Here is a 20,936-nt window from a genome sequence, read left to right on the forward strand (position 1 = left end):
CACATCTTCACTACAACCTCCTCACATCCTGGTCCCCCCTTCAGTCCACTCCCAAATTTACAATTAGTTGTACTTTATTCAAACAGCGAACATACAAACAACATCATTACCCTTTTGCGCAAACTGCTAACCGAAGAAGTTGGTTGGTTAAAATGCTAAGACATTTGTTTAGTGGTTGGTGCTTCTTCTTCTTAATGTTTTTCTTTTCCTTTCAATTGTTTTTCAGCATTGCATTGCTTTGCTCTAAAACCAAACGAATAGTAACAGCAACAACAAAACAACTACGTGAACACAACATTTTTAATTGAGATACCAAAGTGGGCGTAACTATTTTTGCCGTTTTACACATTTACAACTACAACAACAATTGAAAAATAGCAACAACAACAAAATATCTTCTAAAGTTTAAAAAGTTTCATTTCTTTTCAGAGAGAAGAAGATACGAATTACCGCTGCAGACTTTTGTAAAGAAGTAGCAGATGTGGTAGTGGGAATGTCTGTCTGTCAGTTTGCGTATACTATGTCTTTATCGGAAAGTTTGTTTTCTTTCTTCTCGCTTTATGGGTTGGGATAAAGCGGTTGTAGAGTGGTGTTATGGAAGGAGACCTAAGCAGATGCCGAACTCATATGTGCTTGGACTACATGCAGTTGTAATCTGCAACACGTTCCAATACCAACCATATCTGCTGCTACGGCTGATGTTGCAAAAAATGTGTGTTCATGTTACTGTTGTTGTTGCAATTGAAACAATAAAAATCGCTGGAAAATGTATTCCAATTCCGGGGATTCAATTGTTTTGCTTTTTGTGTGTGTGCGTGCTGGACCAAGCATGTGCTAAAAATGAAGATGCAATTGGACTTCAGCGCCGCATATGTGTAAGCCCAGCACCAGTTCTCCAAATGTTTGCAATTGCTGCAGTTGTTGCTGTGCCAGTTTTTTCTGTGTTTGTTTGGGTCCCGCTGCTGATGATAATGTTATGTTGTTGTAGTACACCAACCAAACAAAAAATTATGCGGATTGTTAGGTTATTTGTGATAATGTTAAAAGGCAATACTGATGATGATTATGATGAGGACAAGGATGATATGTATGTTTGTAATATTAGTTATCGTTAAGCAAACAACATCGACAACAAAGTCGGCAATATATTTCCTTGTTGTCCAGATGATGTGAAGAAACTGACCCAATGGGAAATTAGGGGGAAGATATAAAAAAGAAAAATACCATCAAAACCATAAGCGGGGACTTTTAATGACATTTTTTCAAAGGACCATCACAGCCATAAACGTTGATTTTTTAATGAAATTTTTTCAAAGGACCATCAGAGCCATAAACCTGGATTTTTAATGATATTTTTCAAAGGACCGTTGGATTTTAAAGCAAAAATTTCCAAAGGATCATCTGAGCAATAAACGTGGATTATTTAATTTTTTCACCATCAGAGTCATAAACGTAAATTTTTAATTTAAATTTTTTCAAAGGTCCATCAGAGCCATAAACGTGGATTTTTTATGAAAATTTTAAAAGGACCATCAGATGAAAAAACGTGGCACTTTTAATTAAGACATTTCAAAGGACCAGCAGAGCCATAAACATAGATTTTTTTATTAAAAATTTTCAAAGGACTAGCAAAACCATAAATGTGGATTTTTTAATTAAAAGTTTTCAAAGAACCAGCAGAGCCATTAACGTGGATTTTTTAATGAATTGTTTTCAAAGGACTAACAGAGGCATAAAAGTGGATTATTTAATGAACTTTTTTCAAAGACCTAACAGAGCCATAATTGTGGATTTTTTAATGAAAAATTTCAAAGCACTAAACTTGTATTTTAATTAAATTTTTTCAAAGGACATTCAAAGCTATAAACGTGAATTTATTTAATGACAGTTTTTCAAAGGACAATCACAGCCATTAACATGGATTTATTAATGAAATTTTTACAAAGGACCATCAGAGCCATAAACGCAGATTTTTAATGAAAACTTTTCAAAGGACTAGTAGTGCCATAAGCTTAGATTTTCTAATTAAAATTTTTCAAAGCTATAAACGCAGATTTTTACTGAAAGATTTTCAAAGGACCAGCAGAGCCATAAACCTGAATTTTTTAATTACATTTTTTAAAGAATAATCAAAGCTATAAACCTGAATTTTTTAATATAATTTTTTCAAAGGGCAATCGAAGCTATATGCGTGAATTTTTTAATATACATTTTTTTCAACAGACTAGCAGAAAAGAGACATAAATGTGGTTATTTTAAGGAAAAATTTCCAAAGGACTATCACAGCCATAATGAATTTTTTCAAAGTACCGTGAATGATTTTTTCAAAGGACCATCAGAGCCATAGACGTGGATTTTTACTGATTATTTTTCAAAGCCAAAATCGTGTTTTTTATGAATTTTTTTCAAAGGACCATAAACGTGTTTTTTTAATGAATTTTTTAAAGGACCATCAGAGCCCTAAACGTGGTTTCCTATAATTTTTTTGAAAGGACCGTCAGATGTTTTTTATAATTTTTTGTCAAAGCCTAAAACGTCGATTTTTTATGAAATCTTTCAAAGGACCATCGGAGTCATAAACCTGGATTTTTTTTATGAATTTCATAGCCAAAAAATGTGGATTTTTTACGAACATTTTTCAAAGCGGTGGATTTTTTAATGAAAAATTTTCAAAGGACCATAAAGGTGAATTTTTCATGATTTTTTTTCAAATGCAAAAACGTGGATTTCTTATGAAATTTTTTCAAAACAAAAAACGTGAAGTTTTATGGATTTTTTTAAAGTCAAAAACGTGAATTTTTTATGAAATTTTTCCAAAGCCAAAAACGTGGATTTTTATAATGTTTTTTTTAAAGCTAAAAACGTGGATTTTTTTATAATTTTTTTCAAAGCGGTGGATTTTTTAATGAAATTTTTCAACGGACCATCAGAGCCATAAACATGAATTTTCTTGATTTTTTTTTCAAAGCCAAAAACGTGGATTTTTAAGAGCCATAAACGTACTTTTTTGTAAATTTTTTCAAACCCAAAACCGTAGATTTTTTTTTTGAATTTTTTCAAAAGGACCATCGGAGCAATATTCCTGAAATTTTTTCAAAGCCAAAAACATGGATTTTTTAATATTTTTTAAAGTCAAACACGTGGATTTTTATGATATTTTTTCAAAGCCAAATACGTGGAGTTTTTATGAAATTTTATTTCAAAGTCCAAACCGTGAATTTTTTTTGAAATTTTTTCAAAGCCAAGAAAGTGGATTTTTATATGAAATTTTTTTCGAAGCGGTGGATTTTTAATGAATTTTTTTAAAGGACCATCAGATCCATGACATTTGACATTTTTTTCAAAGTCAAAAGCGTGGATTTTTAAATAAAATTTTTTCAAAGCCGAAAACGTGGATTTTTTATAAATTTTTGTAAAGGACCAAACTTGGATTTTTTATCAATTTTTAAGGGGCCAAGCGTGGATTTTTTATGATTTTTTTTAAGTCAAAAACGTACATTTTTATATGATTTTTTCTAAATCAAAACGTAGATTTTTTCCGAATTTTTTTTTTTAAAAGCCATAAACGTGGATTTTTGTCGTTTTTTCAAAGCGGTGGATTTTTAATGACATTTTTTCAAAGGACCATCAGAGCCATAAACGTGGATTTTTTTGACATTTTTTAAAGACAAAAACGTGGTTTTTTTATGAAATTTTTCAAAGCGGTGGATTTTATAATTGAAAGGACCATCAGCGTGGATTTTTTAATAAAATTTTTTCAAAGTCGAAAACGTGATTTTTTATAAAATTTTTCAAGCCGAAAACATGAATTTTTATGAAATTTTTTTCAAAGCCGTGATTTTTTTATAAATTTTTTCAAAGGACCATACGTGGTTTTTTATGAATTTTTTAAAGGGCCAAACGTGGATTTTTTTTTTTGATTTTTTTTTTCAAAATCAAAAACGTGCATTTTTTTATGATTTTTTCAAAGTCAAAAACGTAGATTTTTTCTGAAATTTTTCAAAGCCAAAAACATGGATTTTTTTTATATTTTTCAAAGCGCTGGATTTTTTAAAGAATTTTTTCAGAGGAATAAACATGAATTTAAAAAAAATGTCCAAAGGACCATCGGAGCCATAAAAGGATTTTTAATAAATTTTTTTTCAAACGACCATCGAACACATAAAAATGTTTAACAAAAAATTTCCAAAACACCATCTGACCCATAAACGTCGATTTGTTAATGAAATTTTTTCAAAGGACCATCGGAGCCATAGGCTTTGGTTTTTTATAAAAAAAACTTTAAGGTTCTATCAATTGACTTAAAAACTTGCGTATCCCGTCTTTTTCCAACTGGCCCTAAAAACCTCTTCCCGACTTGTGTCTTCCAATAATTTTCAAACCAAAAACAAGTTAATAATATTGTATGTTTTGTATGTAAATAATAAAAACAAACATAAAATGGACAGAGAGACGAACATACAGACGTTACGACAGACAAATCCGATATAGGAATACAGCGAACATAATATGGACATAGCTGCCGTAAGGCCATCAATATTATTGGGAACAGTTTAACTGCCACACCAGACACCAGAAAAAGGTAGCGCACAAACTGGAGCGAGCCGTGAGCACGTACATACATACATATTATGATCAAGTGATCACCCTGCTTGCAATAATCACACAATTGTGATCATGGATGAACAAACACCACAGTCATATGTGGCCGGGGAAGGCTTAAAATGCTGCAATGGACAGACAGACGTCCAGGACAGACACATATTTAGGCGGCAAACGATTGTGCGCGATTGCGCAATACTCCCGCTGTATTGAATTCTGAAGCTGATTTATTATTTATTGCCCAGCAATAACAGCTATGAAAACAAACTATCGAAGGAGATACAAGAGAATGATATGGAAAGGGGTATGTATGTGATCGTTACGGAAAATGGGTTAAGTCCAAGAAGAAAAAAAAAAAATAAACAAAGAAAAGTAGTTATTGGAATTTTGAAACACTGCCAAAAATAGGTCAAGCGAAAGATTTAATTTTTTTTAATTACTTAGTTAATTTTTATTTTTTTTTTATAAAAAGTGGACTTAGTCCATTTTCCAATGTCATCAACCTCTCTTTGCGCTGTAATCCAAACTATGTGAGAATGAATCTGCACACCAACAGGTTGTAGTAAGCAACAATTTCACATCAGATTAAAAAGTTAAATTCAACGAGGAATCAGGGTTTCATGTTACAACAAAGGATTATTGATATTTTATTTCACAGTCAATTTAGGTTACGGGAGAAGAATAGATCTGAATCATGTTTACAGATTTGTGAGAAAATAGTGACAAGGTGTCTTGTCAGTTACAGGAATTTCGCAGAATCTATAATTCTACAAGCCTCATAAATTTCTTAATTTTAAATAACGTGTATTTTAGTGAAAAGTTTCAATGTGCATTTTTTAATGAAAAGAAACTCAAGGCAAAGGCGTGTATTTTTTAATAAAAAATTTCCAATGCATAGACTTGCTTTTCGTGGATTTTTTAAAAAAATTTTCAAGTCAAATACATACGTGGATTTTTTATTTTTTTTTTTAATTTGTGAGGTAATGATGTGGATTTTTTTGATGAAAATTGTGGTTAAATGGTTTTTTTACTAAAATTTTCAAAGTGGATTTTGAATGAAAAAATGTATATGAATATTTTCCAACATGGATTTTTTAAAAATTTTTTGTTAAAAATTTGAACATGGCGTTTTTAATAAAAAAAATTAACGTGGATTTTTTTGTAAAAAAAAATTTGCGTGGATGTTTTTAATTAAAGAATTTCAAAGTGATTTTTTTTATGAAAAATTTCAGCATAAATTTTTTAGATGAAAATTTCAGCGTGAATTTTTCAACGTATATTTGAATAAAATAAATTTTAATAAAAACGTTGAACGGATTTAAAAAAAATTGAAATTGAATTTGTTTTAATAAAAAATTTAACGTAGATTTTTTCAATAAAAATTAAACATGGAGTTTTTAATTTAAAAAATTTAAAGTGTTTTTAATAAAAAATTTAACGTGGATTTTTATTAAACAAAAGGAACGTGGATTTCTTAATTAAAAAAATTTAATGTGTTTTTTTAATAAAAAATTTAACATGGATTTTTAATTAAAGAATTTAACGTGGAATTTTAATTGAGCGGATTAAAAAAAAATGAGCGAATTTGTTTTAACAAAAAATTTAACGCCGATTTTTAAATAAAAAAATGGACGTGGTTTTTTTTAATTTAACGTGGATTTGTTAATAAAAAATGGGGTTTTGGGGTTTTCAATAAAAATTTAACGTGGATTTCTTAATAAAAAATAAATTTTGATTTTTTAATTAAAAAATTGAACGTGGATTTTTTAATAAAAGAAATTTAACGTGGATTTTTTAATAAACAAATTTTAACGAACCATAAGCTTGGATTTTTAAATTTTCTGCAACTTTTTTTTCTAGAAAATTTTTCAAATTCTAAACACGGAATTTTGATGGAGATATTAGAGGCATGTACGTTTTTTAAGGATACTATTTCAAGGAGAGTCATGCACGTGATATTGTCGGATCCTGGATTTTTAATAAAAAAAATCTTAACGTGGATTATTTAATAAAAAATATTTTCGACGATTATTTTTTATGAAAAATTGTCAACATAGAATTTTTAATGAAATTTTTTTAGATTTCAACTTGAATTTTTCGCAAAGAAATTTCAACGTGGATTTTTTAATAAAAAAATTCAAGAGTACTTTTTAATGAAAAAATTTCAATATGGATTTCTAATAAATAATTAAATACATTTTTAATTAAAAAATTTCGATGTGGATTTTGAAATGAAAATTTTTGAGCATGATTTTTTTTTTTTAAATGATACTTGGATTTTTTAATGAAAAATTTTCAATATTTAAAACGCTTAATTTTTAGTGAAAAAATTCTGCGTAGACTTTTGTATTTGAAAAAAAATAAATTTTAATAAAAACGTTGAACGGATTTAAAAAAAAGTTGAAAGTGTTTTTTTATAAAAAATTTAACGTAGATTTTTTAATTAAATAATTGGCCGTGGTTTTTTCAATAAAAATTGAACGTGGATTTTATAATTAAAAAATTTAACGTGGATTTCTTAATAAAAATTGAACTTGGATATTTTTAAGTAAACAATTGAACGTGGTTTTATACAAAAATAATAAAATTCAACGTGGATTGTTAAATTAAATAAATTTAACGTAGATTTTGAAGTAAAAAAATTTTTACGTGGATTTTTAAATAAAAAAATTTCAACGTAGATTTTTAAATAAAAATTCAACGAAGATTTTTTAAATAAAAAAATTCAACGAGGATTTAAAAAAAAATCAACGTGGTTAAAAAACCAACATCTAAAAAATTCAAAAATTCAACGTAAATTAAAAAAAAATCAACCTGCATTTTTAAGAAAAAATCTTAATGTGTTTTTTATTAAAAAAAAAAAAATAGATTTTATTAAAAACGTTGAACGGATTTGGGCGTGTTTTTCAATAAAAATTGAAATTGGATTTTTTAATTAAAAAATTGAAAGTGGATTTCTTAATAAAAATTGAACTTGGTATTTTTTAATTAAAAAATTGAACATGGATTTTTTAATTGAAAAAAATGAACGTGGATTTTTTAATAACAAATTTCAGCGAACCATAAACTTGGATTTTTAAATTTTCTCCATTTTTTTTCAAGAAAATTTTTCAAATTCCTAACACGGATTTTTGATGGAAATATTAGAGGCATGTACGATTTTTAAGGACTCTATTTCAAGGAGAGACATGCACGTGAATTTTTCGGAATATCCATTTGTGAATTTTTAGGCTTAAGGCAAACTTAAGGAAATATCGGAGGCCTACAAGTTGATTTGTAAGGACCATTAATTATCATAGCCATACATTAGACCATTATCCAGGGGCAGAAAAATCGTGAAAGCCAAAAAAAAACCCATAAAAATGTCAACTTGAATCGCGATTCATTTAAAAAGCGCTTCGGCGATTTTTTTTTTTTTTTGATTTTTCTCATCTATGAACATTGTAGTTTCAGAATCCACAAAAACTTTCCAGGTGTAAGCAGCTTCCATTTAAATTTGCTTCAAGACCACCGTGTTTTGTCAAGGAATTTATTTTAATTTTAAGTCATATTTTTCTCAAGAAATCACAGTTACAATCCCATAGAAGGATTTTTGCTACCATATTATTGACAATTTCTAATTTTTTTAGGCATTATCAATACTTATTTTATGGTTTGAACTTACCTGATGAAACCCCAGATAGCTTTCTATACTGTGTGTGGCGAAAAATACTTCTCCGTCACAGGTGAGGATCATAAGAAAACCATTTAAGGCCTGTAAAAAGAAAAATTAGAATATTATTGATGAGTGAATTAAAATTACAAATTTGTCTTCTGGGAAATTTTTAATTATGTAGATGATTTTTTTTTTTGGTTTCATGCCGGTTCCAGAACTTTTTCTTTTATGATATCAAAAAAAAAAAAACAAAAAAAACAAAAAAAATAGTAAAAAATAGTAGACTCTTGCAGTTCTGGAACAGACCAATTATTTTTGATGATATGCATCATTCAAAAACCAGGAATTCGCATAAAAAAAATTTTTGTATGTATTTTTTAGTGTATCGATTTTGGTAGAAAATTGATAATCCCTTAAAATTCTAGAATTAATTATTAAATTGAAATATAAAATATATGAATTTTTCAAATACAAGGTGGCGCAAAAGTAATCCTCCTATCAGAAAATGCTATAAATTTTGCGATTGGCCCCTAATGTCAGTTCTGTTTTTACATTTGTTTAGTAAACACATGCGAAATACACGTTAATAAACAATGTTACGCTACACTGCTCCAGAAAGTGGAATATTGGTGACTATTTATTTGACCAATAATCGGTCGGTGACTTTGGTACAACGTGAATTTCGTCGCAGATTTTGGATTTGACCGCTCCAGACTTCTTTTTGTGGGGCTTTTTGAAGTCGCGGGTTTATGTCAACAAGCCTCAGACTCTTTCAGCTCTTAAAGACAATATCCGTCAAGAATGTGAGGACCTATCGCCGGAAGTTTTGGCCAAAGTGATGGAAAATGCAATAAAAGGGGCTCAAATGACAATAAACTGTGGCGGCGGCCATTTATCTGACATCATATTCTTGACTTGATGTAAAAAAATTAAAACACCAAATAAAAATAATCCACAAGAAGAATCAAAGGTTTTAATTTTTTTTTAAATTACAGCCAAAAAAACATCGGAAGGTTACTTTTGCGCCACCTTGTATATTCATTTTTATTAAAGTTAAAAATCCCTTAATAATAAATTTTCATGTAGTCTCAAATCAAATGTTTTAAATATGTCGGTTAGTTCTCCATAACTTCCGTGTCCAAAATCAATATATGTACATACATATGCATGCATATATTCATTGATGTTCTTTAGTGTCATTTACTTTGGCGCCTTCTCTAAAGTTCATAAAACTTATCAATGATTATTTCTTGATTTCCCTAATTCATTAAGCACGAGTAGCCGCCAGTCGGATCAAAAACAGTGTCCAATTTATTGTAAATTTTTGAATTGCTAATATCATTACCCAACCGCCGAACGAATAATCATAATCACCTAGCCGTCGACTCTTTTTAAAAGTGTGGCTAAAACACAAAACATTTGTTATATTGTTTTCTTTTCAGTGATAATACCATTGATGGGACCGCCTTAGACTCGGTCCAGGAAATGATAGCCAATTAAAATAAAGTATTCTGTGTTTGTTGTTTTTGGTTATGGGGTTTTTTAATTCATCTCTGTTAGTTTTTTTGTTTCAACAGGTTTTGTTGTCATTTGTGGTTTTCTCTTGAGTTTCATTCAATGTTTCCTTCATGAATTCATTCATAATTTTCGTTTTCACAGTGCTCAGATTCTGTGTGATTGTCTGTCTGTCTGTCCGCCTGTCTATTACTCTGTGTAAAATGTATGCCAGTTGAGATTATTTCTTTCGTTTATTCTCATTATCGTCATCAGTTTGATGATCATCATTCATCATTATCCATCCATCGCCCCGATACCAACCAGTTCCATTCAGCGGCAGTAAGTCTTTTTGTTAATCTCAAATTGTTTTGATAATTATATGAATTCATTGTTGATGTAATTGCTGTTGTTTTTGTATAATGTTGTTGTTTTTTTTGTTGCTTCTGAAATGTTGGCTATTTTCTTTTTCTTTTTTTTTTGAAGATAGGGTTTTGGTGTGTTGTTCTTTGATGATCAAAGGTTAATTACATTTCAAAACTACCAGTTTTACACATATCGTCGTTTTTTTCATAAGATTTTCTTGTCTTGATTACATTTTAAATATATTTTATTTTTAGTCAGGCGCACACACAGATCATCGTTTTGATTTTATGTTGTGTATAAAAAAGTTTTTTTTTTTTTAATTTCATCCCTTTCTTTGGGGTTAATGACTTTTTAATACAGCCAACAGCTATGATGATGTTAATCCGTAGGAAATGGGTGGATACCTTAACTAGACTGAGAACCTATGTGAAAGGATAGTTGATATGTTATATCCGGAGGAATAGCTTTTCAAAAAAGGGGGGGGAGTATGAAATAAGATCATTGCATGTCATCCTATCTAGGATCTAAACATACGTTTATTACAACAAATTTATCAGATTCACTCTTGAATGTAATAAAAAAATACCCCTCAGTAATGTTGGCGACATTTCCTGAGTATTTCAGCCATGTAAAACGTCTCTACAAGTGGTGTCTTAAGACACGCCATTGGGACTCGGCGATAAATAGTAGGTCCCTTATCATTGAGCTAATATGAATCGGGGTGCACTCATTGATATGAGAGAAGTCTCCCTTGCCCGCCTGGGATGTTTGTGGAACAATTATTATTATTAATTACTCTTGAATGTGTTTTGCTTATTTTATGTACAAAGTTATTGATATTATCTTAGATTTGTTGTTAAAAAAATAAACATTTTAGGAAAGTTAAATCAATCTAACCACAACCACTTTAATAAACTTTATAAGCTGACCCATGAGACTTTACGTCTGTGTACGTCCCTGGCTTCTACAATATTCCTTCTTTGAGGAATTAAGCTGAATTTCTTTACAAATGCGAACTATTTTCACTATAATTCCGTTTTATTGTTTAAAGCTTTAATCTCACATTTTCATAGAACAAGAATTGAACTCCTGGTTACTAAATTAAATAATGTCCATTTGTATTTTGAAATTTATCATTACAGCCTCGAAAATTATAGTTTACATTGTAAATATTGTAAGGCTAACACTAACATTTTTCAATAGACTGCAAATTGCCAATATAAAACAGTAATGCTATGTTTTACTATAATAACATGTTTCTCAAATGTTAAGTCAAGTGTAAAGATTTACATGGCAATTAAGAGTATTATAAAAATGTCTGAGAGATTTCAATAGAACAAATGTTAGTTATTAATTTTAGAGGTTGATACAGCTAGTTGTTTGATGAGAATTGTTAAATAACAAAAATTATACCTAAATTTTTCTACAAATAACAAAATGGCGCCCGGGGCTACATGAATTTAAACACACATAAATGTGTTGCATAATATGTACCACCACATCACACATCAAAACTGATGATATTGGCCAAATGGGTTCTACATAGCAGGTGGTAATTGTGATCTATTAATAAATTCAGAATAAATCTGTCAATGTGGGTCTTGCGGTAAACAACGATAAGACCAAGTCGATGGTATCAGCTAAGATACCTAATTTAAAAAAGATGACAAAGGAAATTTTGGACATTTTCAGGTTAGGTTTTTATCATTAATAGTGACCCTAATTATTCCATTGGCAGATCAAATCAACAAGGTAAGGTCTACATGAATAAAATCCTCATGCCTTGATAGATTGTAAGAAAACCACTTTGGCGGGGTTTTAGGAACTTTGGGTGATATTTGTAATAATGAGAATAAAATAAAAACATTGTATTCGAGACCACGACCACCTTCTAACTGGATCTAATTTTGGGAGGCACTTCTTTGGATTGTTATCGTTGTTTTAGCAGTCATTTTAAATGGATGCTTTAGGGACTTTAAGCTTGGATGACAAACGTTTCCAAATAATTCTCGAATAGTCCAAATACTGCATTGAAGTTACATTTTGGAACCTTTCTTTATCAGGTATCAGAAGAAATGTCCGATTTAGTCCATCTTGGAACTTGAGCTCAACATAAGGTTGAGAGAAATATTACAATGTTCAAAGATTGGGCCAATGTCACAGGCACTCATTGCAATAGTTATAGCCATTTTAGAGTTTTTGGACCATTATATCAAGAAAAATATTATACATATGTATATCTGCATGAGGAACATAATAAGTTCCATTGGTAAAAATTTCAAAATGATTCTCGAACAGCTCACACTGCTCTTTAGCGAAAATGTTGAACTTTTGTGAGAGAGATACCGGAAGAAGTTGCCCTATAAAGATTTATGGATTTTTATTAGAAAATCCACGTTTATGGCTCTGATGGTCCTTCGGATTTTTTTATTTCAAAATATGTACACGTTTATGGCTCTGATGGTCCTTTGGAAATTTTTCCTAAAACAAGTAAAAAAGTATGAGTCGACATTGCCGACAGAGATATACCCTCAGCCTGTGTGGATAGAAATATTTTTTTTTTCAAAAAAAAAAAAAAAACTTACGTATTTAAGGGGGTTTTCAAAACAATAAGGATAGGATTAAAGCGCATTTTTATACCCTCCACCATAGGATGGGGGTATATTAAGTTTGTCACTACGTTTGTAACTACTCGAAATAATCATTGTAGACCCCACAAAGTATATATATTCTTGATCAGCGTGCAATTCTACATCGATATAGCCATGTCCGTCCGTCTGTCCGTCTGTCTGTCTGTCTGTCCGTCTGTGGAAATCACTCTAGCGTCCGAACGGATTGACGTAGGTTGATGAAATTTTGGGAAAATATGTTATATTTACGTAGGACTTTTGGTATTGAAAGCGGGCTATGTAGGTCCACGCTTTCGTATAGCCCCCATACAAAATGACGCGTGACGCGTCGTCGTTTTAAGGAATTTTTAAGATATTTGGCCCATTTTACCACCGAATTGGTTGTAATTTGGTACTTTGTGTCTCCAGAGGCCAAAAAATATTCCTACCAAAGTTGGGTTATATAGGTCCACGTTTTGGTATAGCCCCCATATAAGGCCCCATATAAAGTACGCGTCATTTTAATATATTTTGAATGTATTAGACTCATTTGACAACAGAATTGGTTGTAATTTGGTATTTTGTGTCTCCAGAGGCCAGAAAACATTCCTACCAAAGTTGCGTTATAGAGGTCCACGTTTTGGTATAGCCCCCATATAAGACCCCTTATAAAGTACGCGTCATTTTAATATATTTTGAATGTATTAGACCCATTTGACCAAAGAATCGGTTGTAACTTTGTATTTTGTGTTTCCAGAGGCTAAGAAACATTTCTACCATAAAATGTTTATATAGGTCCACGTGTTGATATAGCCCCCATAATACAAAATCTCCCGATTTTCGATATTTTGAACGTTTTAGCCTCATTATCACACCGATATGGCTGAAATTTGGTATTTAGTCTTCTTTAGGCGTATAAAACTTTCCCCCAGAAATTTGTAGGTATAGGTCCAGCATATAGCCCCCATAGGACGGTACCTTCCAAATTTCGGTATTTTGAAGGTTGTGGCCACATTAATCCACCGAAATGGCTAAAATTTGTGGTGGAGGGTATAAAAAGTTCGGCCCGACCGAACTTAAAGCTTTTCTTACTTGTTTTTTTTAAACTGAGCATCGACAATATTTAAAGTACCATTTTAGCAAATATTTTCCAACTTTTGTGGGGAGGTATCGGAAGGTCCACTCCTTCCACCTTCGAATTTCATCTCATATTCGAAGAAATATTACGATATCCAAAGTGTGGACGAACGCTCAATAGGGGCTTTTTTACAACTTTAGGTCTTTTTTCTCAAGAAGTATGAACTTGCCGTTGAAAAAACTTTTACTGTCGTAATTGAGGCCGCGAATGCAAGTTGCTTCAACAAAACTCAAAGTGATCCGAGAGCAGGTCTTAAAGTGAATTTATCCAAAAATGTGTGTGGGAGGTACCCGACGGAGTGGGCAAATATAGTCCATATTCGAACTTGACCTATACCTGGTAGATGTATTAGGATGTGTAAAGTATGGACCAAATTTGTCACTCCCATCAAAAGTTATCGTACGCACAATTTTTTCGAACATTTTTGAACTTTTGTGGGGGAGGTACCTGTACTAAGTTTGCGCAAAATATTACGAAGGCCACATTTTGGACCGAAACGGCAGATCCGTTCGAGAGTTATCTTACGCCCCAACCACTAAACACGGTGTCATTGGGGTTTTTTTACACCTTTCAGGTTATTTTCTCAGGAAGTATGGACTGGCCCCTGTTGAAACTTGTACCGTCGTATGGGTGGCAGTGAATATAAATTGCTACAACAAAAATCAAAGCGATTCGAGAGCAGGCCCTAAACTGAACTTTTCCGAAATTTTGTGTGGGAGGTACACGAAGGAGTCGACCGATTGAGTCCATATTGAAACCTTATCTAAGCGCAAAGTATGGATCAAATCGGTTACTCCCTTCAAGAGTTATCGTGCGCACAAATTTTCCGAACATTTTCGAACTTTTGTGGGGGAGGTACCTGAAGGAGGAGACCGATATGGCCCATCTTCGAACTTAAACTAAGTTTGGATAAAATATTACGGTAGCCAAATTTTGGACCAAATCAGCTCATCCGTTTGAGAGTTATCGTGCGCACCAGTCAGCCAGACAGACAGACGGACGGACATTGCTAAATCGACTCCAAATTGTCTGAAACACATTTCGTCCAAATATACTTGGGGTCTAAAACCATTATTGCGATTAGGCACATTTTGCCCGTATGAAAGTGTATATACCCTCGTCAGCATAAATGCTGAGGGTATAAAAATCCAAGTTTATTGGAAATTTTTTAAAATATTTAGGATGGTCCTTTGGAAATTTTTTCTTACAAAATTCACGTTTGCCCTTTCTAAATTTTTCCTTAAAAATCCACGTTTATGGCTGTGATAGTCCTTAAAAAAAATTAATTAAAAAAATCCTTGTTCATGGCTCTTGCGGTCCTTTGGAAAATGTTCATTAAAAAATCGCCGTTTATGGCTCTGGTGGTCCTTTGGAATTTTTATACCTTACACCACACTGTGGTAAGGGGTATTATGTCTTTGTGCATTTGTATGTAACATACAAAAGGAAACAAAATAGACCCATAGTTCCTTTTGGGGATATACAAATAATCACTTTCTGAGTCGATTTATGCATGTCCGTCCGTCTTTCCGTCTGTCCATGTATTTTTGTTCGCAACGTACAGGTCGCATTTTTCGTCCGATTCAGCTAAAAATTGGGGACTACAATTTTTTTAGCCATAGGAAGAACGCTATTGCTTTTGGTGAAAATCGGTTCAGATTTGGATATAGCTCCCATATATATTTTCACCCGATTTCACGTATTTGCTGCACCAAACACGCTATATACGTCCAATTTTGATTAAATGAATTCGGTCTACAAATAAGTGTCCCAAATTATATCAAAATCTGTTCAGATTTGGATAAAGCTCCCATATATATTTTCGGCCGATTTCACGTATTTTTTGTACCAAACACGCTATATATTTCCGATTTCGATGAAATTTGGAATGTTTGACTGAATTCGGTCTAGAAATAAGTGTCCCAAATTATATCAAAATCGGTTCAGATTTGGATATAGCTCCCATATATATTTTCGGCCGATTTCACGTATTTTCTGTACCAAACCCGCTATATATTTCCGATTTCGATGAAATTTAGAATGTGTGACTGAATTCGGTCTAGAAATAAATGTGCCAAATTATATCGCAATCGGTTCAGATTGGGATATAGCTCCCATATATATTTTGCTGCACCAAACACGCTATATAAGTCCGATTTCAATGATATTTTGAATGTGTGATTGAATTCGGTCTGGAAATAAATGTGCCAAATTATATCGAAATCGGTTTATCGGATCGGATTTATATTTTACATATTCACAGTGGTGTAGGGAATCATATAGTCGGCCCGCCCGACTTTGATCCTTTTCTTACTGTTTATACCCTCAGCATTTATGCTAACGAGGGTATATACACTTTCATACGGGCAAAATGTGCCTCATCGAAATAATGGTTTTAGACCCTAAGTATGTTTGGACGAAATGTGTTTCAGACAATTTGGAGTCGATTGAGCAATGTCCGTCCGTCTGTCTGTCTGGCTGGCTGGAGCGCACGATAACTCTCGAACGGATCGACCGATTCGGTTTAAATTTTGGCCTTCATAATATTTTGCCCAAACTTAGTTTAAGTTCGAAGATGGGCTATATGGGTCCACTCCTTCCGGTACCTCCCCCACAAAAGTTCGAAAATGTTCGGAAAATTTGTGCGCACGATAACTCTTGAAGGGAGTAACCGATTTGGTCCATACTTTGCCCATCGTAAAATGTGTACCAGACTTAGATAATGCTTCAATATAGACCCAACCGGCCCAATCCTTCGGGTACGTCCCACACAAAATTTCGGAACAGTTCAGTTTAGGGCCATCTCTCGAATCGCTCTGATTTTTGTTTTAGTAACTTGTATTCACTGCCCTCCATACGACGGTACAAGTTTCATTAGGGGCTAGTCCATACTTCCTGAGAAAATAGCCTGAAAGTTGCAAAAAAAATCCCTAAGACACCATGTGTGGTGGTTGGAGCGCAAGATAACTCTAGAACGGATCTGCCGATTCGGTCCAAAATTTGGCCTTAGTAATATTTTGTCCAAACATACTTTAAGTTTGAAGATAAGCCATATGGGTCCACTCCTTCAGGTACCTCCCCCACAAAAGTTCATAAATGGTCGGAAAATTTGTTCATACGGTAACTCTTGAAAGGAAATGGATCAATTCGGTCCATACTTTGCACATCCTAATATATCTACCAGATATAGATCAGGTTCTAATATGGACTATATTTGTCCACTCCATCCGGTACCTCCCACACAAAATTTCGGATAAGTTCACTTTACGACCTGCTCTCGTATCACTTTGATTTTTGTTGAAGCAACTAGCATTCGCTGCCTCAATTACGATGGTAAAAGTTTTTTTCGGGGGAAAGTCCATACTTCTTGAGCAAACATCCCGAAGGGTGTAAAAGCCCCCTATGGCACCATATGTAGTGGCTGGAGATCCACTTCCATAATGGTCAATGTAGATCCATTCCTTTTAGTATCTCCTCCGCAAAACTTTTGATCTCTTATCCTAATGAACACTTTTGTCGGTTCAAATTCCCAACATTTTTAAAAACCCCTAAATACATACGTTGTTTTGGGAAAAAAATGTTTCAATATACGAATATACAGGCTGAGGGTATATCTCTGTCGGCAAAGCCGACTGATACTTTTTTACTTGTTTTTTTTAAATCCAAGTTTATTGGAAATTTTTTATTAAAAAATCCACGACTATGGCTCTGGTGGTCCTTTGAAAAACAAATAAAAATTATAAAAAATGGCTGTGATAGTCCTTTGGATATTTTTCATTATGGCTTTGATGATCCTTTGGTAATTTTTGATTAAAAAATCCATGTTTGTGGCTCTAATGATCCTTTTGAAATTTTTCCTTACAAAATTCACGTTTTTGGCTGATCGTCTTTTGGAAATTTTTCCTTAAAAAGTCCATGTTTACGGTTCTGATGATCCTGTGGAAATTTTTTACTAAAAAGATCAACGTATATGATTCTGATGGTCTTTTGAAATTTTTTCATTAAAAGATCCACGCACGCCTACAAAGTCTTAAACAAACTTGACCTACTTAATTAATTCTCTTTCGAGTTGAGCTTATTAGACCTTATATACATTGAAAAATTAGGAGTCTACCGAAGTCCCACACATTCAACCATTACACTACGTTTCACGGGTGGTTAAGCCGATCTTCAGGCGTATTGAATGTTGTTTTTGTGGCAGACGAAGGCAAAGCTTGGGAACTAGTATATATATCGCACTTTATTAGATAAATGCATATGCGAAATTATGTCAGTTAATTGAAACCCCAAACTTTCCCTATAGTCCTGCTTGGTAATCCCATTTTTCAATGTTCACAAATACTATGGTAAGTTTTATTCCTACGTCATTAGTATTGCTCTCCTATATCAGAAGATTTTTGATCATCAATTATTGTCTGCTAAAGTTTTTGACAAGTTGATGGTGGCTCAGAACGCTTAGACGCCGGCAACCTTGACACTCAGTTGTCGGAGACCCAGGTTCGAATCCCAGCCTGGCTCATGCTGAAATTAGTTTTTTTTTTGCCTTATTAAGGCGAAGATCATTTATAGTGATATTTAATTAATTCTCTTTCGAGTTGGGCTTATTAGACCTATTATATACATTGAAAAATTAGGAGTCTACCGAAGTCTCACACTTTTTTTGAAATTTTTCCGGTTAGGGCGAAGATCATTTTTAATGATTTCTATTAATTTTCTCGTTTAGAGTTAAGCTTGCTGATCGATTTTTTTTTTTTGCAAGGGAAAAAGGAAAGCCTAGTACTCGAACCCACACAGCCACCAAATTATGTGACTAGTTTCGCTGTTAGTTGGGCAGCTCTTCAGACATATCGACTGTGGAATGGCTTCTCTGTTCTCGAACTTTTGGTTTTTGAAATGCAAAGGTGTTTTTATACAATAACGGAAAAATTCAGAAACGTTATGAATTCTGTATAACTTTTCTGAAGTTATAGTGAGATCCCAAATACTGTATCATTTTGTCGAAGCAGCCCTAATGCTGTTTTTTTTATAATTGTCTACACGTGTGTTAAAGCAACATTTAATGCCATCAAACTACTCTTAGTTGAATCAAACTGCTTTCGGTTGCATTTGGCATCGACAATTTTTTAGGCTAAATGTAAGTTTTAGTATAGAAACAAAATATTAGAATTATTTTAAAGTGTGTTAAAACTACTTTCGATGTTATCAAACTGATATTTGTTGCATCAAACTACTTTAAGTTGAATCAAACTGCATTTTGGTTGCATCAAACCGAGTATTAGGTTTTAAATTAGGGCTTATATTGCTCGTAGATTTTATTTAATTTCAAATTCGTCATATCTACTTTAAGTTGAATAAAACTGTTTTCTTTGGCGTCATCTAACCGAGTCGTGATAATTTTAATAAGGGTTTAATGTTCCCATCGTTCTATTTAAGCATTTTTACATAATTTGTTGTTTGTAAAACTAATTTGTTTTAACTCTCATCCCTTTACTGGGTTACAGCCTCAGAGATTACAATTTACGCTGTAAATATTGTAATGCTAAGCCCAATTACAATTTTAATAGAAATCGGTTCGCTATAAATCGGATAAATGGCGCCCAATGATGGGCTTCATCGAACTACTCTTGGTTGTTTCCAACATGTTCGAATTTCTTCAAACTACTTTTGATTGTTTCTGAAACAAATTTTAATTGAAACCTTGCCTTCCAACTTTTTCGAATTCCTCTCAAACTACTTTTGGTGTTCCCTGATTTTAAAGACACACCTCCGCTTTTTAATATTTTGTAATTGAATGGTCGTTATTTTGTAGTAAGTTAAATTTGATCGCTTCGTTAAAAATAAGGTGTGATCTATTTTATTTTAAAACATTTTTTACTTCTGTTTGGTTTTAATCTTCTTATGATATTTAATATGTTTCTTTGTTTAGAAAAAAAAAACAAAAAACAAAACCAAACATTATGAGCCAAGATGAAAATCTTTGCCAGCCATAGTTCCCAGAGCTTGAAAATACATGACTTCATTTAAGCTGTTTTAGTTAGACTTTGTGTTTGGCTGGCTGCTTGTCAAACATAAAGTTTCCTCTGTTGATGTTGTTGGTTGTCGGTTAGCCGGCAAAAATAAAGTGAGGTTAGTTTTTAATATTTATGATTAACTGTAATATAAGACATAAATATTTATTAAAAAATACAACCACAACAAAAATAAAAACAACACCACAAAAAAATTAAATTTTAACGGTTTCAAGTTTTTAAGCGACTTGCAAGATTCGAAGAGGAGGAAAATGGCAAGTAAACAACAAATTGAAAGAAAAAACAAAAAAAAAAAACTATGATTAAAAATATAAAAAAGATTGTTTACAACAAAGTGATAAAAACACAATTTATAACCAAACATGCACAGATACAGATACATACATACAGATACATACATACATTCCAATGTATGTATGCAGCTAGTATGAGCAAATAGATAGATATCTATGTAGGTATTCAGTTAGGATTCGCATGATTTTCAACAATTAACAGCTACTAAAATTCCATATTGCAATCTCCCTCCCTCCGCCTTAGAAGAGTTGAACATAAAATCATCTAATTTAAACGAAACACTAGACCGAAATGGACAGACAACCATAGGAGGTATGTACGAAGGAGTACATTCATATGTATATCCATAGACAAATGAATGACTAGTAAAAACGCACTTTTCCGTTCATGTATGTATGTTGATGTTGTTCTTGTTTTCGTTGTTTTGTTGTTGAGCGAAATCAATTATAATTTATGAAGCGATACTTAAATATCGACATTATTATTTCACACATTTAAAAGTGCTGCACAAAACATCAAAAATTCAAAAAAAAAAATCAGACTTGCACTTGGTAGAGTTACATACATAAATATGTATGTATGTGTGTATTTTAAAGTGATTACATTTACAATTTGCTTGTAATCTGAGATATTTTTTTTATTGGTGGAGTTTGTCAGCTAATGCAGTTTGAATATCAGGAAGTAAGCTATGCAAGTGCTATGTCGGATATTATGATTTAAACATAGTGACTATCGTCTGTGATGGTGAG

The 20,936-nt window shown here is 32.2% G+C and overlaps 1 protein-coding gene across 7 annotated transcripts in view; it reads right to left on the minus strand.

The window, feature by feature from the left end:
* The window catches only part of LOC141401077 (uncharacterized), a 187,469-nt gene that overhangs the window by 19,128 nt on the left and 147,405 nt on the right, over nucleotides 1-20,936 (minus strand). For all 7 annotated transcript variants that reach the window (XM_073980932.1, XM_073980908.1, XM_073980956.1 and 4 more), the window contains exon 5: nucleotides 8,267-8,356. In XM_073980932.1, the coding sequence (XP_073837033.1) occupies nucleotides 8,267-8,356 (90 nt within the window). The remainder of the gene's footprint in view (nucleotides 1-8,266; nucleotides 8,357-20,936) is intronic.

This window comes from Musca autumnalis, unplaced genomic scaffold, assembly GCF_047663935.1.
Source record: "Musca autumnalis isolate F117 unplaced genomic scaffold, ASM4766393v1 scaffold_1, whole genome shotgun sequence".
In the NCBI taxonomy this organism is placed as follows: Eukaryota; Metazoa; Arthropoda; class Insecta; order Diptera; family Muscidae; genus Musca; species Musca autumnalis.